We start from the raw sequence: 17,355 nt of genomic DNA on the forward strand, positions 1-17,355 counted from the left end.
GGCTTCCAAGGCTCTCACGGATTCCACTGATAGTTGTGAGGGTGGTGTGGGGCCATGCAGGCGGTGTGTCATTCTATTGTGCACACAGGGTGACTGTGAATCAAAACCAACTTGACGGCCCCTAACAACAACAGGCATCTTTAGGGAAGCAGAGGATGCAGCTCGCTCTCCCTTAGAGTGGCTGGGGGAGGTCCAAATGCTGGCCTCTCTGTAGCAGCCCCGTGCTTAACCCGCTGTGCCACCAGGGCTCCTACACTGAACACAATAAAGAACAGGGAAGCAATAAAAGGAAAAAGGAACCCATGAGCCAGGTGAGAGGTTATGGAGGGGAACTTTCAACTCAGTGTGTCCTCAACCTCAAAACCTAAAACTCACTGCCATTGAGTCCACGCCGACTCACGGTGACCCTAGAGGACAGAGTAGAACTGCCCTGGCAGTGTGTCTGAGATGGTGACTCTTTAAGGAGCGGAAAGCCACCTCTCTCTTGAGAAGCAGCTGGTGGCTTCGAACTTCAGACCTTGCAGGTCACAGGCCAGTGCATAACCGCTATGCCACTGGCGCTCTTTCATCTTCAATAGGAGCCTGCACTTAAATATCCATTATTTTTCAAGAGCCCAATGAATTGGCACCTGGCCAGAATCTTGCACAAAAACTGCAAATGCCAACACAGCATTGTGGAAGGGCACATGCGTGGATGGGTGGCCTCAAAAGCCAGGTGGGGACATCGGGGCCCCTGCTAGCGGCCACCCCACAGAAGACAGGCTCCAGTCCGGGTCCCCAGGCAGGTGGGACCAGGTTGTGGCAGCAAACCCCCATGGCCACCACCTCAGCTGATCTCAGGACCTCAGTTGACATGGTAGCTGTCTTTCAAGAGGTCTCTGTCATCTGGGCCAACCCCTCATCACTCTCGGCCATCAGGAGCCCCGAGAGAAGGACCTGGGGGGGACCATGAGACCCAGGCCTCCTCTTCTACCCCGAGACCTGCTGGTTTCATATACAAGCAACTTCCAGTGTACATCACCCTAGGCAGGCAGAATGCCACCACCTGCCTGACTGAGCCAGTAGCAAGGTGGACTGGACTTTGGAAACCAGGGGGTTCTTAACCCCCTGTAATGTATAGTCGTGAGGTTAATGCAACAGTAACTGGCAGGAAATGCCACAGAACACACTAACTTTCCAAAGCCTGGGGCTCCTCTTTGGAAAACTACCCAGCCAACCAGGCTTCTCCTCTCAGTGAAGGTCATTCCATCTCTGCTTTGGATGCAGAATGTCTACAGGTCAGCAAAGAGAGGCACTGGGACACCAAGAATGTGTTCCTCCAGGGATGGGGTGGGGTAGACCAGGAGGGCGAGTAACCCCGTCCCCAGAAGCACTTGGGGTGCAGAGAGAGTTTGTCCGGTGTCACGTGGCTGACCGCATCTATGGCCCATGGCTCTGCTTCCAGGTGGAAGTGTACATTCATCCGGGATCAGCATCAAAAGGCCAGGAACCCAGCCCCGCCCACCACCCCACACCCTCTGCACCTGCCCTCCACCCTGCCCATCAAGAGGGAAAGCAACAACATCATTGACTAGAAACACAAGCGCTGATGGTGTCGTTTCAGATAAGGATAGCAACTCCCCCAAAACATTCCTCTTCAGGACGCATCAGCTCTGCTCCTGGGAAAATGGCAGCCAAGGGCACCCTAAGGGGGTGTCTGTGACACCCAGGGTCCCCTGAGTTAGGATCAACCCGGACAACTAACACCAAGGATTTCCCTGGGAAGGCTTTGCAGTGAAGCAAATCAAGCACAGCACTTCCCTTGCTTCAACATGAGGCCCCAGGCCCTGCCAAGACGCAGACGCTGTTCCGACTGGACTCGGGGCAGCCCAGGAAGGAACCACCAGGCTGCTACTGGGGGGGACACTTGACTTAGAGCACTGTTTGCAAAAGCCATTTCCATGTTAAGCCACTGCATCAGAAGACTGGCTTTTCAATTGCTTGTGTGTGTGTGTGTGTGTGTGTGTGTGTGTGTGTGTGTGTGTGTGTGTGTGTGTGCGCGCGCGCGCGTGTTACTAAACTTGGGTACTTATTAATGACTCAGATATCAAAAATGTTCAGTGTCATGTTAAGAACATTTTTTAAGCATTTCCAAGCCCTTTTCAGAACTCCGGGAACAATGAATAACAGCTTTTGTTCTGGAATATTTTCAACCAACCGCATGGTAATGAACAAGAAGCTCCGTGTTTGGCTTTCAACACAAAGCATGCCATTAGAAACGCCTAACTATCTAAACATCAGAAAGGAAAATGAAGCACACTACCTGCGGGTGCAAGCTCCCCCAGACACCCCCCACTCTCACACTCAGACTCTGCTGGACCAGACTGGACCCCCACCCCCAAATGACCCAGGGCTGACGGGGTGCCCCCTTGTGCCAAAACTGGCTGGGTTTCACAAGGAGCGAGGGCAAGGGGCTCAGCTTATGGACGGAGGCAAAAATCAGAGCTTTGATTTGAAACACAAAAGGCTACTACAGAGACCAAACATACTCTGGGCCTTCCATCAGAACCCCTGAGGCAAGCTCAGAATTCCAATGAGAAACCATCTAAGCTGGGGCTGGGGAGAGGAGCTCTTTGTCCAGTCCAGGGTCAGCCAGAGATAGCAGTGAAGTAAAGGAGAGGTCTCAGCAAGTCTCTGGCTTGCACAGATGGCTAAGCCCGGGACTCTTAGCTGAAAGGCTGGTGGTCTGAATGACCCTCGGAAGAAAGGCCTGGCACTCTGCTCTCCGGAGGTCACAGAAGGTTCACACATAAATAGCACACCTTCTCCCCATCCTCCAGAACACATGGCTTTGGGCTGAAATAGCAGCAGTGTTGTTAGTTAAGGAGCCATCGAGTTAGTTAAGGTGCTGCCATCAAGTAAGCATTGGTCTGCTCACTGCAACGTCAGTGGTTCACACCCGCCAGCCACTCCCAGGGAGAACAATGAGGCTGTCTGCTCCTGTAAAGATTTAGACTCAGAAACCCTATTTGTAGCAGGTGCTATCAATCAGAATCAACTCCATGGCAGTCGGTTTGGGGAGGGAGGTTGAGTGACAGTGATTAAAGCACTCGGCTTTTGACCAAAAGGTCGGCGGTTCAAATACCAGCTGCTCTGTAGGAGTAAGATGAGGCAGCCTGCTTTTGCAAAAGGACAGCCTTTGAAGCCCAGTGGGGCAGTCCTGCTCTGTCCTACAGGGCCAGTATGAGCCAGAACCAAGTGGAAAGCAATGGGTTTTTCTTTGGGGTGGAGCTTTGGGTTTTTTATTTTTGGGGAGGGGAACTTATTCATTCTGCAGCTCTCCACTTTGCTGGGTCAGTGCCCAGAGCTGGCAGCGGGGCACTGGGGTGGGGGCAGCTTGCTGAGAAGGGCAAGCTAAGCACATGGTCCTACATTGTGGGACAGGCACAGGCATGTTGTGTCTCACTGGTAAAGATTTTTGCCTAAACTAGAATTCTGCATCTCCCACCGGCACACCACACTGTGAACCTACAATTGCTTCTCCATCCCCCTACCCCTACCCCCAGCCCGAAAGCCCAGCACCCTAGAGGGGGAGGTCCCGGCAGCCCTCCAGCCCACCTGTCCACTGAGACTCCCCACCAGACCTTCGCTATCAGCTCCCCTCCAGAGAGAGGCGAGTGGCACTTAATACCTTCCTCTGTCTGCTCACTGCCATTTGTCAATGAAAACGCTGCTGCTGCCCCCAGAACGACCTCTAGACAAGTGGACTCGGTGGTCACCTAACTGGTCACAAGAGGAAAACCGCTCTGGTGCAGTGTCCCAGGAGAGGCTGCCGCCCCGCCCCCTCCAACCCCCCTGCAGAGGAGCCGGCAGGACCTTGGGAGGGACTGTCGCAGGGGAGAGTAGCAGCCAAGGGCAGGGAAGCCCCCAAGCCACGCTCAGGTCTCCAGGGGCTGGAGTTTGAGACACCAGGAGGAAGGAGCGGGGCTTCACCTGCACAGTGGTAGAAGGAACACCACACACTGACTCGGACGAACCGGGGATACCCTTCCCACGCATACCCGAAACTCCCAACCCAGCACCCTGAAACCTACCTCCCACACCCCAAGGCTGGACAGTAGGAGCCCCCTGGGTCCCTGAACTCTCGCTTTGAACCGGCACACAGCTAGCTGGGCTTACGCAGAACCCTTTTCTAGGCCATGGACTACAGGGTAGTAGGCAGCAAGTAGGATCCCAGCCCAAGAAAGTGATTAAGCCAGGGGTGTCGGTTCCATAGGATGGCAACCGCAGTCTCCGAGGTTGGAGGGGGCGCTGGGACGCGGTGACCGCCCCCCCCACCCCCCCTCGCTCTCATCCTTGCGTAGCAAGGACCCCACCCGTGGCGCGACTCTTCTCCTTCAAAACTCCGATCCCCGGGTCCTCTCGCAGCGCCAGCCTCCAACGTGCCACCCCCGGACCCAAGCCCCAATCCCAGGTCCCAAAGCGCCCAACCCCGCACCCCAATCCCAGGCCTCGCCGCACCCAGACCCTGCACCCGCACGACAGTCCGGCTCCAGCCGCCACGGGGACGCAGCGCCCGCAGTGCGACTGGCGCAGCAGCCGGGGCGCGGGGCGGCGGGGCGCACCGGCCAGGCCTCGACCCCGCGGCGCAGGAGGGGCGCTCTTACGCAGTGGGGAACGGCACCTCCAGTCACCTGGCCACTGTGGCCGAGGACATTCGCCCCGCTCGTCGGAGGAGACCCGGACAGCACCTGGGGGCTCAGTCGTGATTCGGAAAGGGAGGACCAGACACGGGTGGGGGGATACGCTAGGGGAAAGGACCTGCTCCAGCCAGGGGAGGATGGAGGCCGCCTGCGGACCCCGAGGAAGTGGAGAGGGGTCGCGACGGAGCAGAAGAGTGAGTGGGGGGGGGGGGGTCTGTCCAGGACCCAGAATAGTTGGGAGGCAGGAAAGGAAGGAGGATTCGTACCCCTAGAAGCTGGGAGGAGGGTCAGCAAGGTCCTTTCCGGGACCTAGCAGAGATGGGGAGTCCTGCAGAGTAAGGAACAGCGGATGCATGGAGGGGACTCCAAGCCTGGGGGTCCCAGGCAGGGCGGCCTTTCTGGAGAGCGGGGAGGGGTCTCATCTTTCCAGGACGGGGCCTGGGAGGACAGTGGGGCCGAAGCCCCTGGGGCAGTGAGAGGGGTCGGGGGACCCGGGGCTGGGGTGGGGGTCTCGGGTCCTCGGTCTATACTCACCTTAGGTTTATACAGCCACTTTCGGAACCTGTGCATCATCGCCGCGCGGGCCCGGCCCGGCTGGGCGCCCTCCCCGGCGGCTTCGCCCGGGTGGCTGCGGGCCAGAAGGCCGGGCCGGGCCGGCTGGGTCGGGGTCCCGGGGCGGAGGCACGAGCGGAGCCTGGCGCCCGGCGGGCAGCGGCGGAGGAGGAGGCAGGTGCGCGGCAGGAGGATGCTCAGTGGCGGCGCCGACGACCGGCCGACTCGCGGACAGACAGACAGTGGACGCGCAGACTGACGCGGCACGCGGCTCCCCGCCGCTCCCCGCCACCCGCGCCTCCTCCGGTCACGGCCGCCCCGCGCCGCACATGCGCGAGGGCGCCGCGAGCCCCCCGGCCCGCCGAGAGCCGCGGGCGGAGCCGAGCGGGGCGGAGCCGCCCAATCGTCGCCGTGCCCCGCCCGGAGGCCGAAAAACTACAGGTCCCGAAGGGTATTGCGGGAAGGAGGGCTCTAGATTCGGCGTCTGTAGTCACCTCGCGGGCGACGTGCATTCTGGGGATTGTATTCTCTCCCGCCGATAGCGCCCCAGCGTGCCGCCGGTTGCTAGGTGACGAAGACTCAACCGCACCGGTCTTCTCCCGCCCCTCACCCGTAGGTTTGCACAGACCAAGAGTCAATTGGGAGACGGACTGTGACCCTGGAAGACCCTTCCCTCCGGCTGGACCCAGAAATTGCGGCGGCGGCCGGGGTAAACGAGAAGGAAGGTCCTTCGGCCGGGAGTAGAGGAAGGCAGGTGAGGGGCCAGGAACCCTACGGGAATCGGAGAGGAGAGAAGGATGCCAGCATCTTCTTCCCGGCCGCTTTCGGTATCTGCAGACTAGTTCTCAACTTCCTCGCTTCTTTCTCATCACCTTTTTTTATCCTAAACCTTTTTTATGTGTCTTTACCATAGTCTGCTAGTGCTGCTGTCATAAAAATATACCACAAGGGGGTGGTTTTCTCAGACAGGCATTCATTTTCTCACAGTTTCCAAGGTTAGAAGGCTGAAATCCAGGCTCTGGTGCTAGGGCAGGACTTTCTGTCTATGTGGGCTCTGGAGGAACCATCTTGACTCCTTTGAGTTTCTGCTTCTGGGTGATCTTCATGTGCCTTGGTATCCCTCTTCCCCCATCTCTCTAGTGCTGGTTTGTTGTAATCCTGCTGCATGAACATTACAAAGACGACCCTTTCCCACATGGGATTATAACCACAGGCACAGAGACTGGGAATTACCGCACAGATCCTGGGGGCTAGGGTGGGCTGGGGGCGCCAGTGGGGGCAGCAAGGAGATGCATTGACTGAGGGCTACAACAGCAGGCCCAGGCAATGGAACACTTGTGAGGATGGCCCAGGGCCAGGCAGTGTTCTGTTCTGTGGTGCACTGGGTCGCTATGAGTTGTACAGCCTTGTCTTTCCCCTGCAGAGGGGCTGTTGGTTTCGAACTGCTGACCTTGAGGTTAGCAACCCAGCGTGGAACCACTATGCCACCAGGGCTCCCTAGTACTGACCACAGTAAATGCTCATCTTACTCATCACTTGTCCCTGGGACCTACACAGAGTCACCAGTGGTGTGCCTGTCAGGTGCTGAGGAGTCCCTGGTGGGCTCAAATAGTTAAGCACGCCCAGAGGTGCCCCAGAAGAAAGGCCTGGTGACCTGCTTCTGAGAAGTCATGACCTTATGGAGCAGCTGGGTCTTAATGCTCCCAAGATTGTCCCCGTGACTCGGCATCAACTCCACGGCTGAGCACAGAGAGCCGGCGGCCACAAACACATGGTCCCATTTGAATTCCCCATCGACAGCTTTTCCACAAATAAACCAAAACATGACCAAGAGACGCCCGTGCATGAAGATGCCCTGTCTGGTCTGAAGTGGTCCCGAGATCAAAACCAGGGCTGCCTTGTGCAGTCCCCGAGCCAGCACCCCTTCTTGGCCACAATGCTGGCATATACCGATTCAAGACTCCAATCGTCGCCACCCTCTGGGACAGGGCAGAATTGCCCCATAGGGGTTCCTGCAGACTGGTGGGTTGGAACCTGACCTTCCACCTTTCTGTTAGCAGCCAAATGCTTTCACCACTGGGTCACCACGGCCCCTTTAAGACCAGGCTGGCGAAGGAAGGTCTCTCTTGAGGACCAGCATTCAAGACTCTTACTGCTCCTCCTTGCTGTCACAGGCCCATGGTCCCAGGACTCAGGTGGGACCCTGAGCCAAAGAACTCAGCATGCGTCTCCACCCCGGGGCCAGGTCTGAGCAGGGTTATGAATCCACATTAGTTGTTGAGTCCAGGACCAGTTTTCTCCCAGCTGCTTCCAGCTACCACCCAGGTACTGCACCCCTTAAAAGCAACCCCCAAAGTTGCCTATGAGCCCCAATTCCTCTCCCCTATCCTCTTGTGAGCCCACCCTGACTGCCACCCATAGGAAGCTCTGTATCCAGGCCACCCTCCCCGAAGGGTTGCTGACTCTGGTGACCTGAACTACCAGCAGTAAGGGACCCAGTAGGCCACTTCCCCTCCTGACTGGGAGTACCAACACCCCACCCCTAACCCATCATCCTTCTCTGCCTACTTGGCCTCCACCCCACCCACGCCCAGGATGCAGCCCATGGGAACTTCCCTATTATGCGCCCTTCTCTCCAGCATACTTCCTGGAGTCGTAAGGTTTTATAAATCACTGTTTTCTGGAAGACCTTTACCACCATCCACCACCATCCAGCCTCCTTTCCCTGTCTATTGACTCTGCAGTGGCTGGCCACCTCCTCACCCTCCGTTCAGTCTTCCCTGTGAAACCACACCATGTCCTCAGCACTGAAATTGAAGGGGACCCTTGGGGGACTAGGCAGGTGACCTTCCCTGGGGCTGCCCTGGGCCACTTCTAAGGCCCGGGGCTACTGCAGTCGGGGGGCCACTCCCAGGCTCCTTTCCTATGCCTGCTCCACTCCATGTAGCAGAAAGTTAGCCTCTTAGTGGCCCAAGAGAAGACAATTCAGGTCCCTGTGAAAGAGGCTCACAGGGACAGAATGGCCCCCAGGGTTATCAGATTCTGCTAACTGTTTCTTGTGCCATCTTTATCAAGTGTCCTCATGGCCCAGGGGGTGTGCCCAGATTCCCGCCATTGCCTCCTATGTATCGGCCAAACCCGAAATCCAAACTGCCTGCCGCTGAGTGGAGGCTGACTTGCATAGGACAGGGTAGAACTCCCCCTGGGGGTTTCTGACGCTAACTTTTTTAAAGAGTTTCATTGGTATGCATTTCACATGTCATACAGTTCAATAGTTCCATCACATTAGAGCTGTCCCACAATCTGTTTTAGAACGGTTGCATCTTTCCTGTACTCGTTGTTATCAGCTCCCCACCTCTCGCAACACCCCCACCACATCCCTGCCAGAAGCAGTCCGTGAAGTCACTGTCCGTACAGCTTTGCCCATCCTGAATTCATATACAGAAAAGCATGGGAAACAAGATACAGAGGTGGGGAGGGGGGTGTCCCTGCACTCTGCCTGATAGCCAGGCTATTCTTATCCCTGGTCTATGGTCTAATCCAAGATTGGATCCTCTGAATGGATCTTGGGATCCCACTGTCACCCATAGCTTTCCCCCAACTGGGTGTTCACCATGTAAGCTCAGTACGTTCCCTCCTTTGAGCTTGGTTTTTATCCTTCACAATCCTAAGATCACTCAGGCTAATGTGCTTCTGCTGTGTGGACCCAGTTTGAGACTAACTCTTTGTGGGAGTAGAAAGCCCTGTCTTTCTCTCACAGAGCTGTTCGTGGTTTTGCGCTGCAGACCCTGCAGGGAGCAACTCAACTTCCAAGCACTGCAACAACAGAGTCCCCTCTGGGGTTCAGAGCAGGATGGAAAAGAGACAGGGGAGTTTCCTCAGAGCCTCGCAGCCTTGCACATCTTGATGGTGGAAGAATTGAGCCATGTGACTCTATGCAGGTGCCAGGGAGGTGTCCCAGCACCCGGGGAAACGAATGCCATCACCCTCTGAAAAGCAGGGTTCTGTGACTCAGAAGAAAAGGCAGGTGGAGATGGCAAAGCATCCAGCAGACTCGGCCATGGGTGCTGAGCATCAGAGCATCGGGGCAGGACTGGGCAGGGGCCCTTGGGAGACCAGCTCTAATCACAGGAAAAGCAGGTCTTAATTAACACTCTGGGGTCTTCTGTAAACGGAGCCTCTCAGTGGGGGATTGTGGTGCTCTCATCTGGCCTCAGGGGACCTGAAGCCTTCCCATGTCATCTCACTGCTGCCTGGAGATGACTTGCCAAGGAGAGAGGCTTTCATTCCTCCCACCTTTACCTCTTTACTGGTCCTTCCATACGGCTTCGCCAAACCCAGACTTACACCCCCAAACCAAGCGGGCAAACCCGTGTGCCACGTACTCACAGGGATGCTGGAGGACAGGGGACCTACCTGCCCCATGTAAGTACGTAAGGAAGCAGACAGCCACTTCTTTCTCCGGAGGGGCAGCTGTTCGAATCCAAACTGCTTACCTCCTAGTTAACAGCCAAGCACTAACCACTGCACCAACTGGACTCCTAAACTCACATTCCCAAACCACGCCCACTGCCAGCACTTAGACTCCAACTCAGAACGACCCTTTATAGCAGTGGGGGGTGGGGGGAGACACCTGCCTCGAGGAGTATGTAACAACTGTGTGCCTACTGAGGTGGCCCCTGCACACCACCTCCCTGCTCTGGAGCCCAGTGACCCCTGCACCACCATCCCAGAAATTGACCACCACCACCCCTGTACCCCACTTCCTCCCATCTCCTCCCTCGGCCCACTCCCCAAGTTCGGCCGCTGTGGAATAGTCAGCCTCCTATGCAGAGAGTTCTACTTGGCCTGGGCTCTGGATGGAGCCTCTCTGGCAGGTGTCACGTGCTGCTTCTGGGCACCCCGTTCCTGGATTCCCCATCCTTCAGCGAGACTGGCCTCCTCTGTCCATCAGGGCTGTCGGCAGTGCCCTGGACGTCACCGTGAGGCAGGTCATGCTCAGCACCAGGTGCTCTTTCACCGGGCCCTGGGACCGCAGACAGGATGTCCTCCAGTTCTGCAATGCTCTTTTCTTTCTTTGCTTCCTTCCTGTCGGAATGTCCGCTGTCACGCTAATCTGGGAAGGGGGCTTCAATGCAACGTTCTCCACGAACGTTGTGGGTGTTGTGCTCTCCTTTCACAGTCCATGCAGCTACTCATAAAAGAATAAATAGCTAAAAGCACTGCCATCAAGTCAGCTCCGACCCACAGGGACCTTATACACAACAGAGGGAAACCCCGCCCAGTCCTGTGCCACCCTCACAGTGGCCCCTCTGCCTGAGCCGTAGTTGCAGCCACAGTGTCCGTCCGTCTCCTCGAGGGCCTTCCTCTCCTTCACTGCCCCTCCACTTTACCAAACACCACGTCCTTCTCCAGGGACTGCCTCCCCTGACAACACGTCCAAAGGATGTAAGATGAAATCTTGCCATCTTTGCCTCTAAGGAGCTCCCTGGCCATATTTCTTCCAACACAGGTGTGTCTGTCCTTTTGGCAGCCCATGGCACCGCCAATGTGCTTCTCCGGCACCACCATTCAAATGCAGTTCTGACTGACACAGGGTCTCCCAGACCTTACAGAACAGCTACATGTTTACAAGAGCAGACAGCCTAAACTTTACCCTTTGCAGCAACTGGTAGGTTTGAACCATCAACCTTGCAGTTCCTAATCCAGCACACAACCCAACTCCTAACCCACAACCCTACAAAATTGTGTAGATAACAGTATCTCTGCTGTCAGGTTAAAAATATTTTATTGGCATATAATTCACATCGCATACAATTCAATTGTCCGATCATATTAAGAAGAGTTGTACAATCATCACTACAGTCGATGCTAGAACATTTCTTCCTTCTTGAACTCATTGTTATCAGCTCCCCACTGTACCCCAACCTCCCCTGCCACCCCCACCCCCCATGGAACAGTAATCCAGTCACTGTCTCTCGGTTCAGCATCCTGGATTTCACCCCTGTTGTCTTTTACTCGTGACTTCTTCTAATGTGCTCTTTGGCCTTCACTACCGTTTGCTGAGCCAACCTCCCTCTTACACACATGCCTGTCCCCTTCACCCTAGTGGTTCACCCTCCCGTCCCCATTCACCCCTGGCCGTCATCAGAGGATGTTTCTTTTTCAATAAAAAACCTTTTCTTGGCTTTTATAATAGTGGTCTCATACAATATTTGTCCCTCTCCCATTAAAAATAAGACTCTTAGGCACATTAAAAGATTCCACCAACCCCCCAAATAAAATAATTTTTTAAATTAAAAAAAAAAGATTCCACCCACGGAGAACCCACAGACTGGGTAGGAATTTGTGGCAGTGACATGTCAGACAAGGGACTAATCTCTCAGAGGTGTGGAAAACAACAACCACAAAGATGGTCAACCCAGTTTAAAAATGGGCAGAGGACACTAGCATGCAGTTGACCAAAGAAGACCTCCAGGCGTCCAACAAACATGAAGAGAGGCACAAAGCAGACATCCATGAGATACCACCTTATCCCAGCATTGATAAGGAAACAAAATGGTAATAAAAAAACAACCAATGCTGGCGAGGGTGTGGAGGGACTGGGTGTCTGTAGGTGTAACCCACAGCGAGACTGCGGTGTCATCCGGCACTTCCATTCCCAATCATTCAAGGAGGCACCATGCCGTTTTCCACGGTGGTTCTATTGCTTTTTGTTTAAAAAAAAAAATCAGAAACAGCATCGCTCACATGCTCACCACAGCACTAGCTGCGAGACCGAGCCGACAGAAACAACCTCAGTGCCCACTTGTGGGAGAACGGATACATGAGCTGAGGCGTGCACCCAGCGGAAGACTTAGGTATTGTCAAGAACATGATGATAATGGAACTGTGAAACGCCTCAAGACATGGGTGGATTTGGAAGCCATTAGGCTGAGTGACGTTAGTTCGTGTCACAAAAGGTTGACTATTATTTGAGACCACTGATAGGAAAAATAAATTAAGAAAAAGTTCCCATTCCGTAAGATACAGCCTTAGAAGGCCAAAGAGGGAGCGGAAGTAATCAGGAAGTAGCAGACTAGAGGGTGTAAACTTGGGTGCAGGGGGATCCAAGATCCCAAAAGAGGAAAGGCGGGTGGGAAGGACAGGAATAGGACAAGCCCACGGGAAGGGTTAATGGTTGCTAAGTTGTTGAATGCAGAACAGAAGGGTGATCTGATATTTAACCCTCTCCTAGCCCATAATTACAAGTTTTTAAAATTGTCTTATGGCAGACCGATTTCACTCAGCACAGTATCCTCTACTATGGTCTCTTTGTCTTTTAAATATGTACATAGATTCTTTTCACTGTGGCCCAGGTGGCTGTTTATAGAGTAAATAAATGGATCTCCCTGCCACAATTCATACACGTTTTGCATCGTAACATTGATTGTGGTCCCCACAGTGTAACTGTCCTCCTCCTCCTTCCTCCCTGGTTTCCCTGTTTCCACTCACCCTTCCTGCCCTCTGGACAGATACTGCCCGTTGGGTCTCCTGTGATTGGTTGTTCTAGAAAGCCTCTTCTGCCATTTCTTGGACTGTTTCCCTCCCCTGCCCCCTCTGCTTTTCCAGAACTCCCATTCATTGGAACTTGGACACCCTGGAATGATTCCTCATTTTCTTATCTTGTTTCCTCTTACTGTATTGCCATGACTTTTTCCTGCTTTCTGGAAGATTCCTTCAAGTTCAGCTTTCTCCTCTCCCATTTGCGTTTTTAGCCCTGCTGTCATACTTTTAGCTTCCAAAAGAACTCCTTCTCCTTCCCCAAGGCCACTTCTTCTGCTCTTGGTGATCTTGCTTTGACCCTGCACCTCTTAGAGGTGGTACTTGTGGTTGCTTCTGGGTTGATTGGTTGATTGGCTGGCTGCATGATTGTTGGTTGGGTGGCTGGCTGGTTGGCTGGCTGGTTGTTGGTTGGCTGGCTGGTTGGCTGGCTGTTGGTTGGTTGGTTGGTTGGTTGGTTGGTTGGTTGGTTGGTTGGTTGACTAGCTATCTGGCTGGTTGACTGGCCAGCTAGTTGTTGGTTTGTTGGCTGGCTGTTGGTTAGTTAGCTGGTTGACTTGCTGGCTGGCTGGCTGGTGGTTGGTTGGCTGGTGGTTGGTTGGCTGGTTGTTGGTTGACTAGCTGGTTGTTGATTGGTTGACTGCTGGTTGTTGGCTGGTAGGCTGGCTGGTGATTGGTTGGCTGGCTGGCTGACTTTCGTTTTTCTGCCCTCTGCACTGCCTCTTCTCTGGTTCCTTCTCTGCTGGTTGCTTTGGTTCCATGTCTCGTGTACAGGCTTTTCTGAATTTTCAGCTGACCTGTGGCCCTCCACTAACCTCTGATGTGACTAGGGGACTTGTCAGCCAGTGGGCCTCTCTGTGGATAACAATACAGACAGCGATTGACTGCCTCCCTGGAAATGCTCCAGTGTCAGTGGGTGGAGAGTTTCTCTTTGTCCTTTTCCGCAGAAAGGGATGAGCCAGGGCCCAGCCAGGGTCTAGGCTGGGTGCTGGTACCTGGAGCTGGTACTCTGGCTAGGCCAGAGCTAGGCTTTTGCTGGTGCCCAACTGTGACCTCTGACCTGACCAAGCCAGCATAGCCTCCCAGTCAGTGTGACTCCCAAGGGAGGCAGAAAGGACCTCTCAATCCCATCACAGCCCAAACACACACCGTGGAAGAGAATCCCCACCTTCCATTTCAGGGTCCACCTTCCGGTGTCCTCAGGGCCAGCTCCTGGGGTCCTAGCCCCTCCCCAAGCAGAGGTGTCCCCGGCATATGTGTTAATGCTCCAACCCCAGATGCAACTGGACACTTACCAGCTCAGAGTTCTCTCTGGACCTGGTCTCGCCTTTCAAATACACTGTTGCATCCACAGGCCCTGGGGTCACTTACTGCCCACCCTCTGGGTGCATCCCCACAGACAGGGCTGCTGAATGAGCTGGGCGGAGGAGCACAGAGGCCTGCCTTTTGGGTGACACACCCCCTCCTGCCCAGGCCTGGCCCCTCCACAGGTGAGTTGCTGCACAGGCCTTGGTGGGGAGGGTGAATCTGGAGAAGTTGGAAGACCCTGTGCACACATGGAGACCTGGGCAACACTGGTCTTAGAGGACAATCCAGAAGTTGGGGTCCCCTCCCATCCCATGATACACACCCTGCAGAGTCTCATCTCTGTCCCCAGGGGCCTAACACTGCTGAGGGTTCTGGCAGCCTCACAGACCTCACCCTGTAGTGTAGTGATACTTTGTCCCCTGGTCACCTTGTAGGACCTGCCTGCCCACCTGGAAGATGACCTACTACGGAAAATGCATCGAGGCTGTGGTAGAGCGGCTGGGCCAGTTCCGGCCTGAGAAGGACAGCACCCAGCAGTTCCTGGAGGCCATGAACCCTGACCTGCAGGTGGACTGATAAGTTCCCCGGACCCCACACCTGTCAGCTCCCTGGGGACCCATCACCCCTCTGGCCCCTTCCCAGGGCAGCCTGAGCCCAGTGGCCTCTGCCACACAGGTGGGAAATGCCATCATCTCCCAATTCCATGTGGCCACCCAATGATGAAGCCCAGCTCCTTCACACTAAGTCACCGGAGGGGTTCCTGGCTCCTACCATGTGGCAGGCCCAGCTCTTGTGGGCAGCAAGCCTAGCACCGGGACCCTGCCCCTCCCCCACCCTGCACCCAGAGCACCTCCATCTCCACCCTGTGCCATTGATATCACGGGAAATGAGGAGAAGCCCGAAGCCCTGGGAATATGGGGGCCCATTTTCATTTCCCCCCTCAACCAAGGACCGTGTGGTCCTGATGTGATAGGCCCTCCCCTGTCCTCAGCTCAGGTCTCAGCCTGCTTTTGAGAAACGAGCTTGGAGGCAAGCCGCTTGTCTCAGGAGGGGAGGGTGGGGTCATCAGCAGGCCTGCCACTACAGGGCTCACACCCACCCCGTACCAGCTGCAGGTCCTAGGAGCCTCCTCTCCAGCCTGGGCAAGTCTCTGAACAAGGACACGGGCCCAGTGTGTCCTTCAGGGAAGCAGCTCATGGGGCAGGAGTCCCAGCCCTGGCCCAGTGTTGGCTTTGACAGTCACATGGGGATTCCTAGGGACAATGCTACTCTATTGAGAAGAAGTGCTGTCGAGTGACCCTTAGGATGAGTGGAGCCTGACAGTTTCCAGGGCAGTCGGCCAGGCCTTTCTTCCACTGAGCACATGGTGGGTTTGAACCACTGACCTTTGTGCCAGCAGCCAGGAAATTAGCCAAGTACCACAAGGGTCCTCAGCATCATCCTAGAGTGTCCCTCTCAGGGACAAGGCCCTACCTGCATGTCCCACCAGCTCACACACTTCCATAGATCAGACCGGGGGTACTCCCCTAGAGAGGCAGATGCTATAGGCAGGTAGCCCCACAGCTATGAGCAGGGCTGGGGAGGCATGGATGAGGAGCCCCCACAGGGAACCCCTGCAGGCAAGACAGAGGTGGGGGCGGGGTATGGACAGAGAGCTCTGGGGCTGCAGGCAGGGCTGTTAGCAAGGCTGGGTAGGGGGATGGGGACCCTGGACTGTGTGGGCAGGGCTGTGGTGGGGGCATGGGTGGGGATACCCAGGGTCTCGGGCAGGGCTATGGGGAAAGATGTGGTCATGGCAGTTGGTGGCTCTGATGGCCAGCCCCACTGCTGGAGGTGACCATGGACTCCTGGGGTGTACGCAGCCGGCCTCTATGCATAGGCACCCTTGGGCTACAGCTGGGACCCAGCAGGGAGGGCCCTGGCAAGCTGAGTGCCCTGGCCAGTCTCCAGGGTCCCACAGAGGATACTTAGGGCTGCTGCCCGCCTCTACTCCCCAATGGGGATTCAGGTCAGCAAGGACCAAACAGGTGGGCAAGACGGGGTGAGGGACAATGGCGGGTACAAAGCACAGGACTAGAGAAGAGGCAGCCCCTTCCTAGGGGCTCCCCACACATGACCAAAGGGGGGCCACTAGTACTGCCTCATAGGAGGCCCAGCTGTCCCCTCATGGGCCACACAAGCAGGTCACAGCTCTGAGCCAGGCTTTGGGTCACTTGCCCTTGCCACACTGCCTGTCTATCAGGAGCTGGGCACCGGCAGGCCACCAGGGTCATCCCCCTTGGCAGGGTCAGAGAAGTGGGGAGCTGCCTGAGAGGAGAGGGGCTGTGGCAGGTGCAGTAGATGAGGGGAGGGGGTCTGGAAAGGGGTCCGGCACAGGCCTGAGGCTGCCTCGCTGGCCCCTTCACTCGGTCAGGTCCCCACCCCACCCTCCAGCATGAGCCACAGCCTGGGATAAAGAGTTGGACCAGGGCATCTCCAGGTATCTCAAACTATCCCAGGACATCTGGGGGTGGGTGTCTCAGCTGTCTTGGGGTGTCTTCACTCTGCCTCAAGTCATCTTTGGGCATCTCAAGGTATCTTGGGGTATCCTGGCTGTCTCAGGGCATCTAGGGCTGCCTCAGAGCATCTTGGACTATCTCGGGGTGTCTTGGGACACCTCAGATATCTTGGGGTACAGCGTGGGGAGGTGTAGACGAGAAGAGCCTGAGGAGGGTCCCCGATACACTGGCAGGGCAGGTGGGAGCAGCCATCACTGGGCTGCCTCTGAGCTGCTGGGCCCTAGACCTGGCTGGGAATGTGGAGAGGGGGCTGGAGGGGAGAGCAGCACCCCTCACCCCTCACGGCCTCTGCCCACCTCTCCCTTGCTGCCTCTACCCTGAGCCACATCACAGACCATACCTGTCCCACCCACCCCACCTTCTTTCTGTCATCTGGTCTGGATCCTGGTCACCCCCACTACCACCCAGATCTTTCACAGCAATGTCAGGGACCACCCCACCCACCCACCCTGAGTTCCCGGCTCTGCCCTGAGACCCTGCGCAGCTTCAGGGCTGCCAACACCCCACAGTTCAGAGCACCACCTGCCCCTCCCAGCCAGGCCCTCCCAGCCCCCTCTGTCTCCTTTTGGGGAGCGGGTTTTCTTGTCAGCACAGGAATGTACTGGAAACCTCCAGGTCCCGGGGCTCCTGCCCCGCCCACAGACTGCCCCTCCCACACATAGTGCCTACATTCTCCCTCAGTCACAGCCCCAGCCCGGCCTCACTCAGGCCCC

General features: G+C 56.0%; 2 protein-coding genes across 3 annotated transcripts in view; one reads left to right on the plus strand and one right to left on the minus strand.

Annotated features, from left to right (window-relative positions):
* The window catches only part of ZFYVE28 (zinc finger FYVE-type containing 28), a 100,284-nt gene extending 94,716 nt beyond the window's left edge, over positions 1–5,568 (minus strand). Inside the window, exon 1 of one of the 2 annotated variants that reach the window (XR_012783497.1) lies at positions 5,217–5,568. Coding sequence is in view for 1 of the 2 variants with exons in the window: in XM_075544614.1 (XP_075400729.1) it covers positions 5,217–5,255 (39 nt within the window). In the remaining variant the exon portion in view is untranslated. The remainder of the gene's footprint in view (positions 1–5,216) is intronic. The other variant, XM_075544614.1, reaches the window with a different exon arrangement.
* Positions 5,569–14,540: 8,972 nt separating this feature from the next.
* CFAP99 (cilia and flagella associated protein 99) overlaps positions 14,541–17,355 on the plus strand; it is a 33,540-nt gene continuing 30,725 nt past the window's right edge. The window contains exon 1 of the mRNA XM_075543611.1: positions 14,541–14,651. Within this exon, the coding sequence (XP_075399726.1) occupies positions 14,541–14,651 (111 nt within the window). The remainder of the gene's footprint in view (positions 14,652–17,355) is intronic.

This window comes from Tenrec ecaudatus, chromosome 3 (genome assembly GCF_050624435.1).
Source record: "Tenrec ecaudatus isolate mTenEca1 chromosome 3, mTenEca1.hap1, whole genome shotgun sequence".
NCBI lineage: Eukaryota > Metazoa > Chordata > Mammalia > Afrosoricida > Tenrecidae > Tenrec > Tenrec ecaudatus.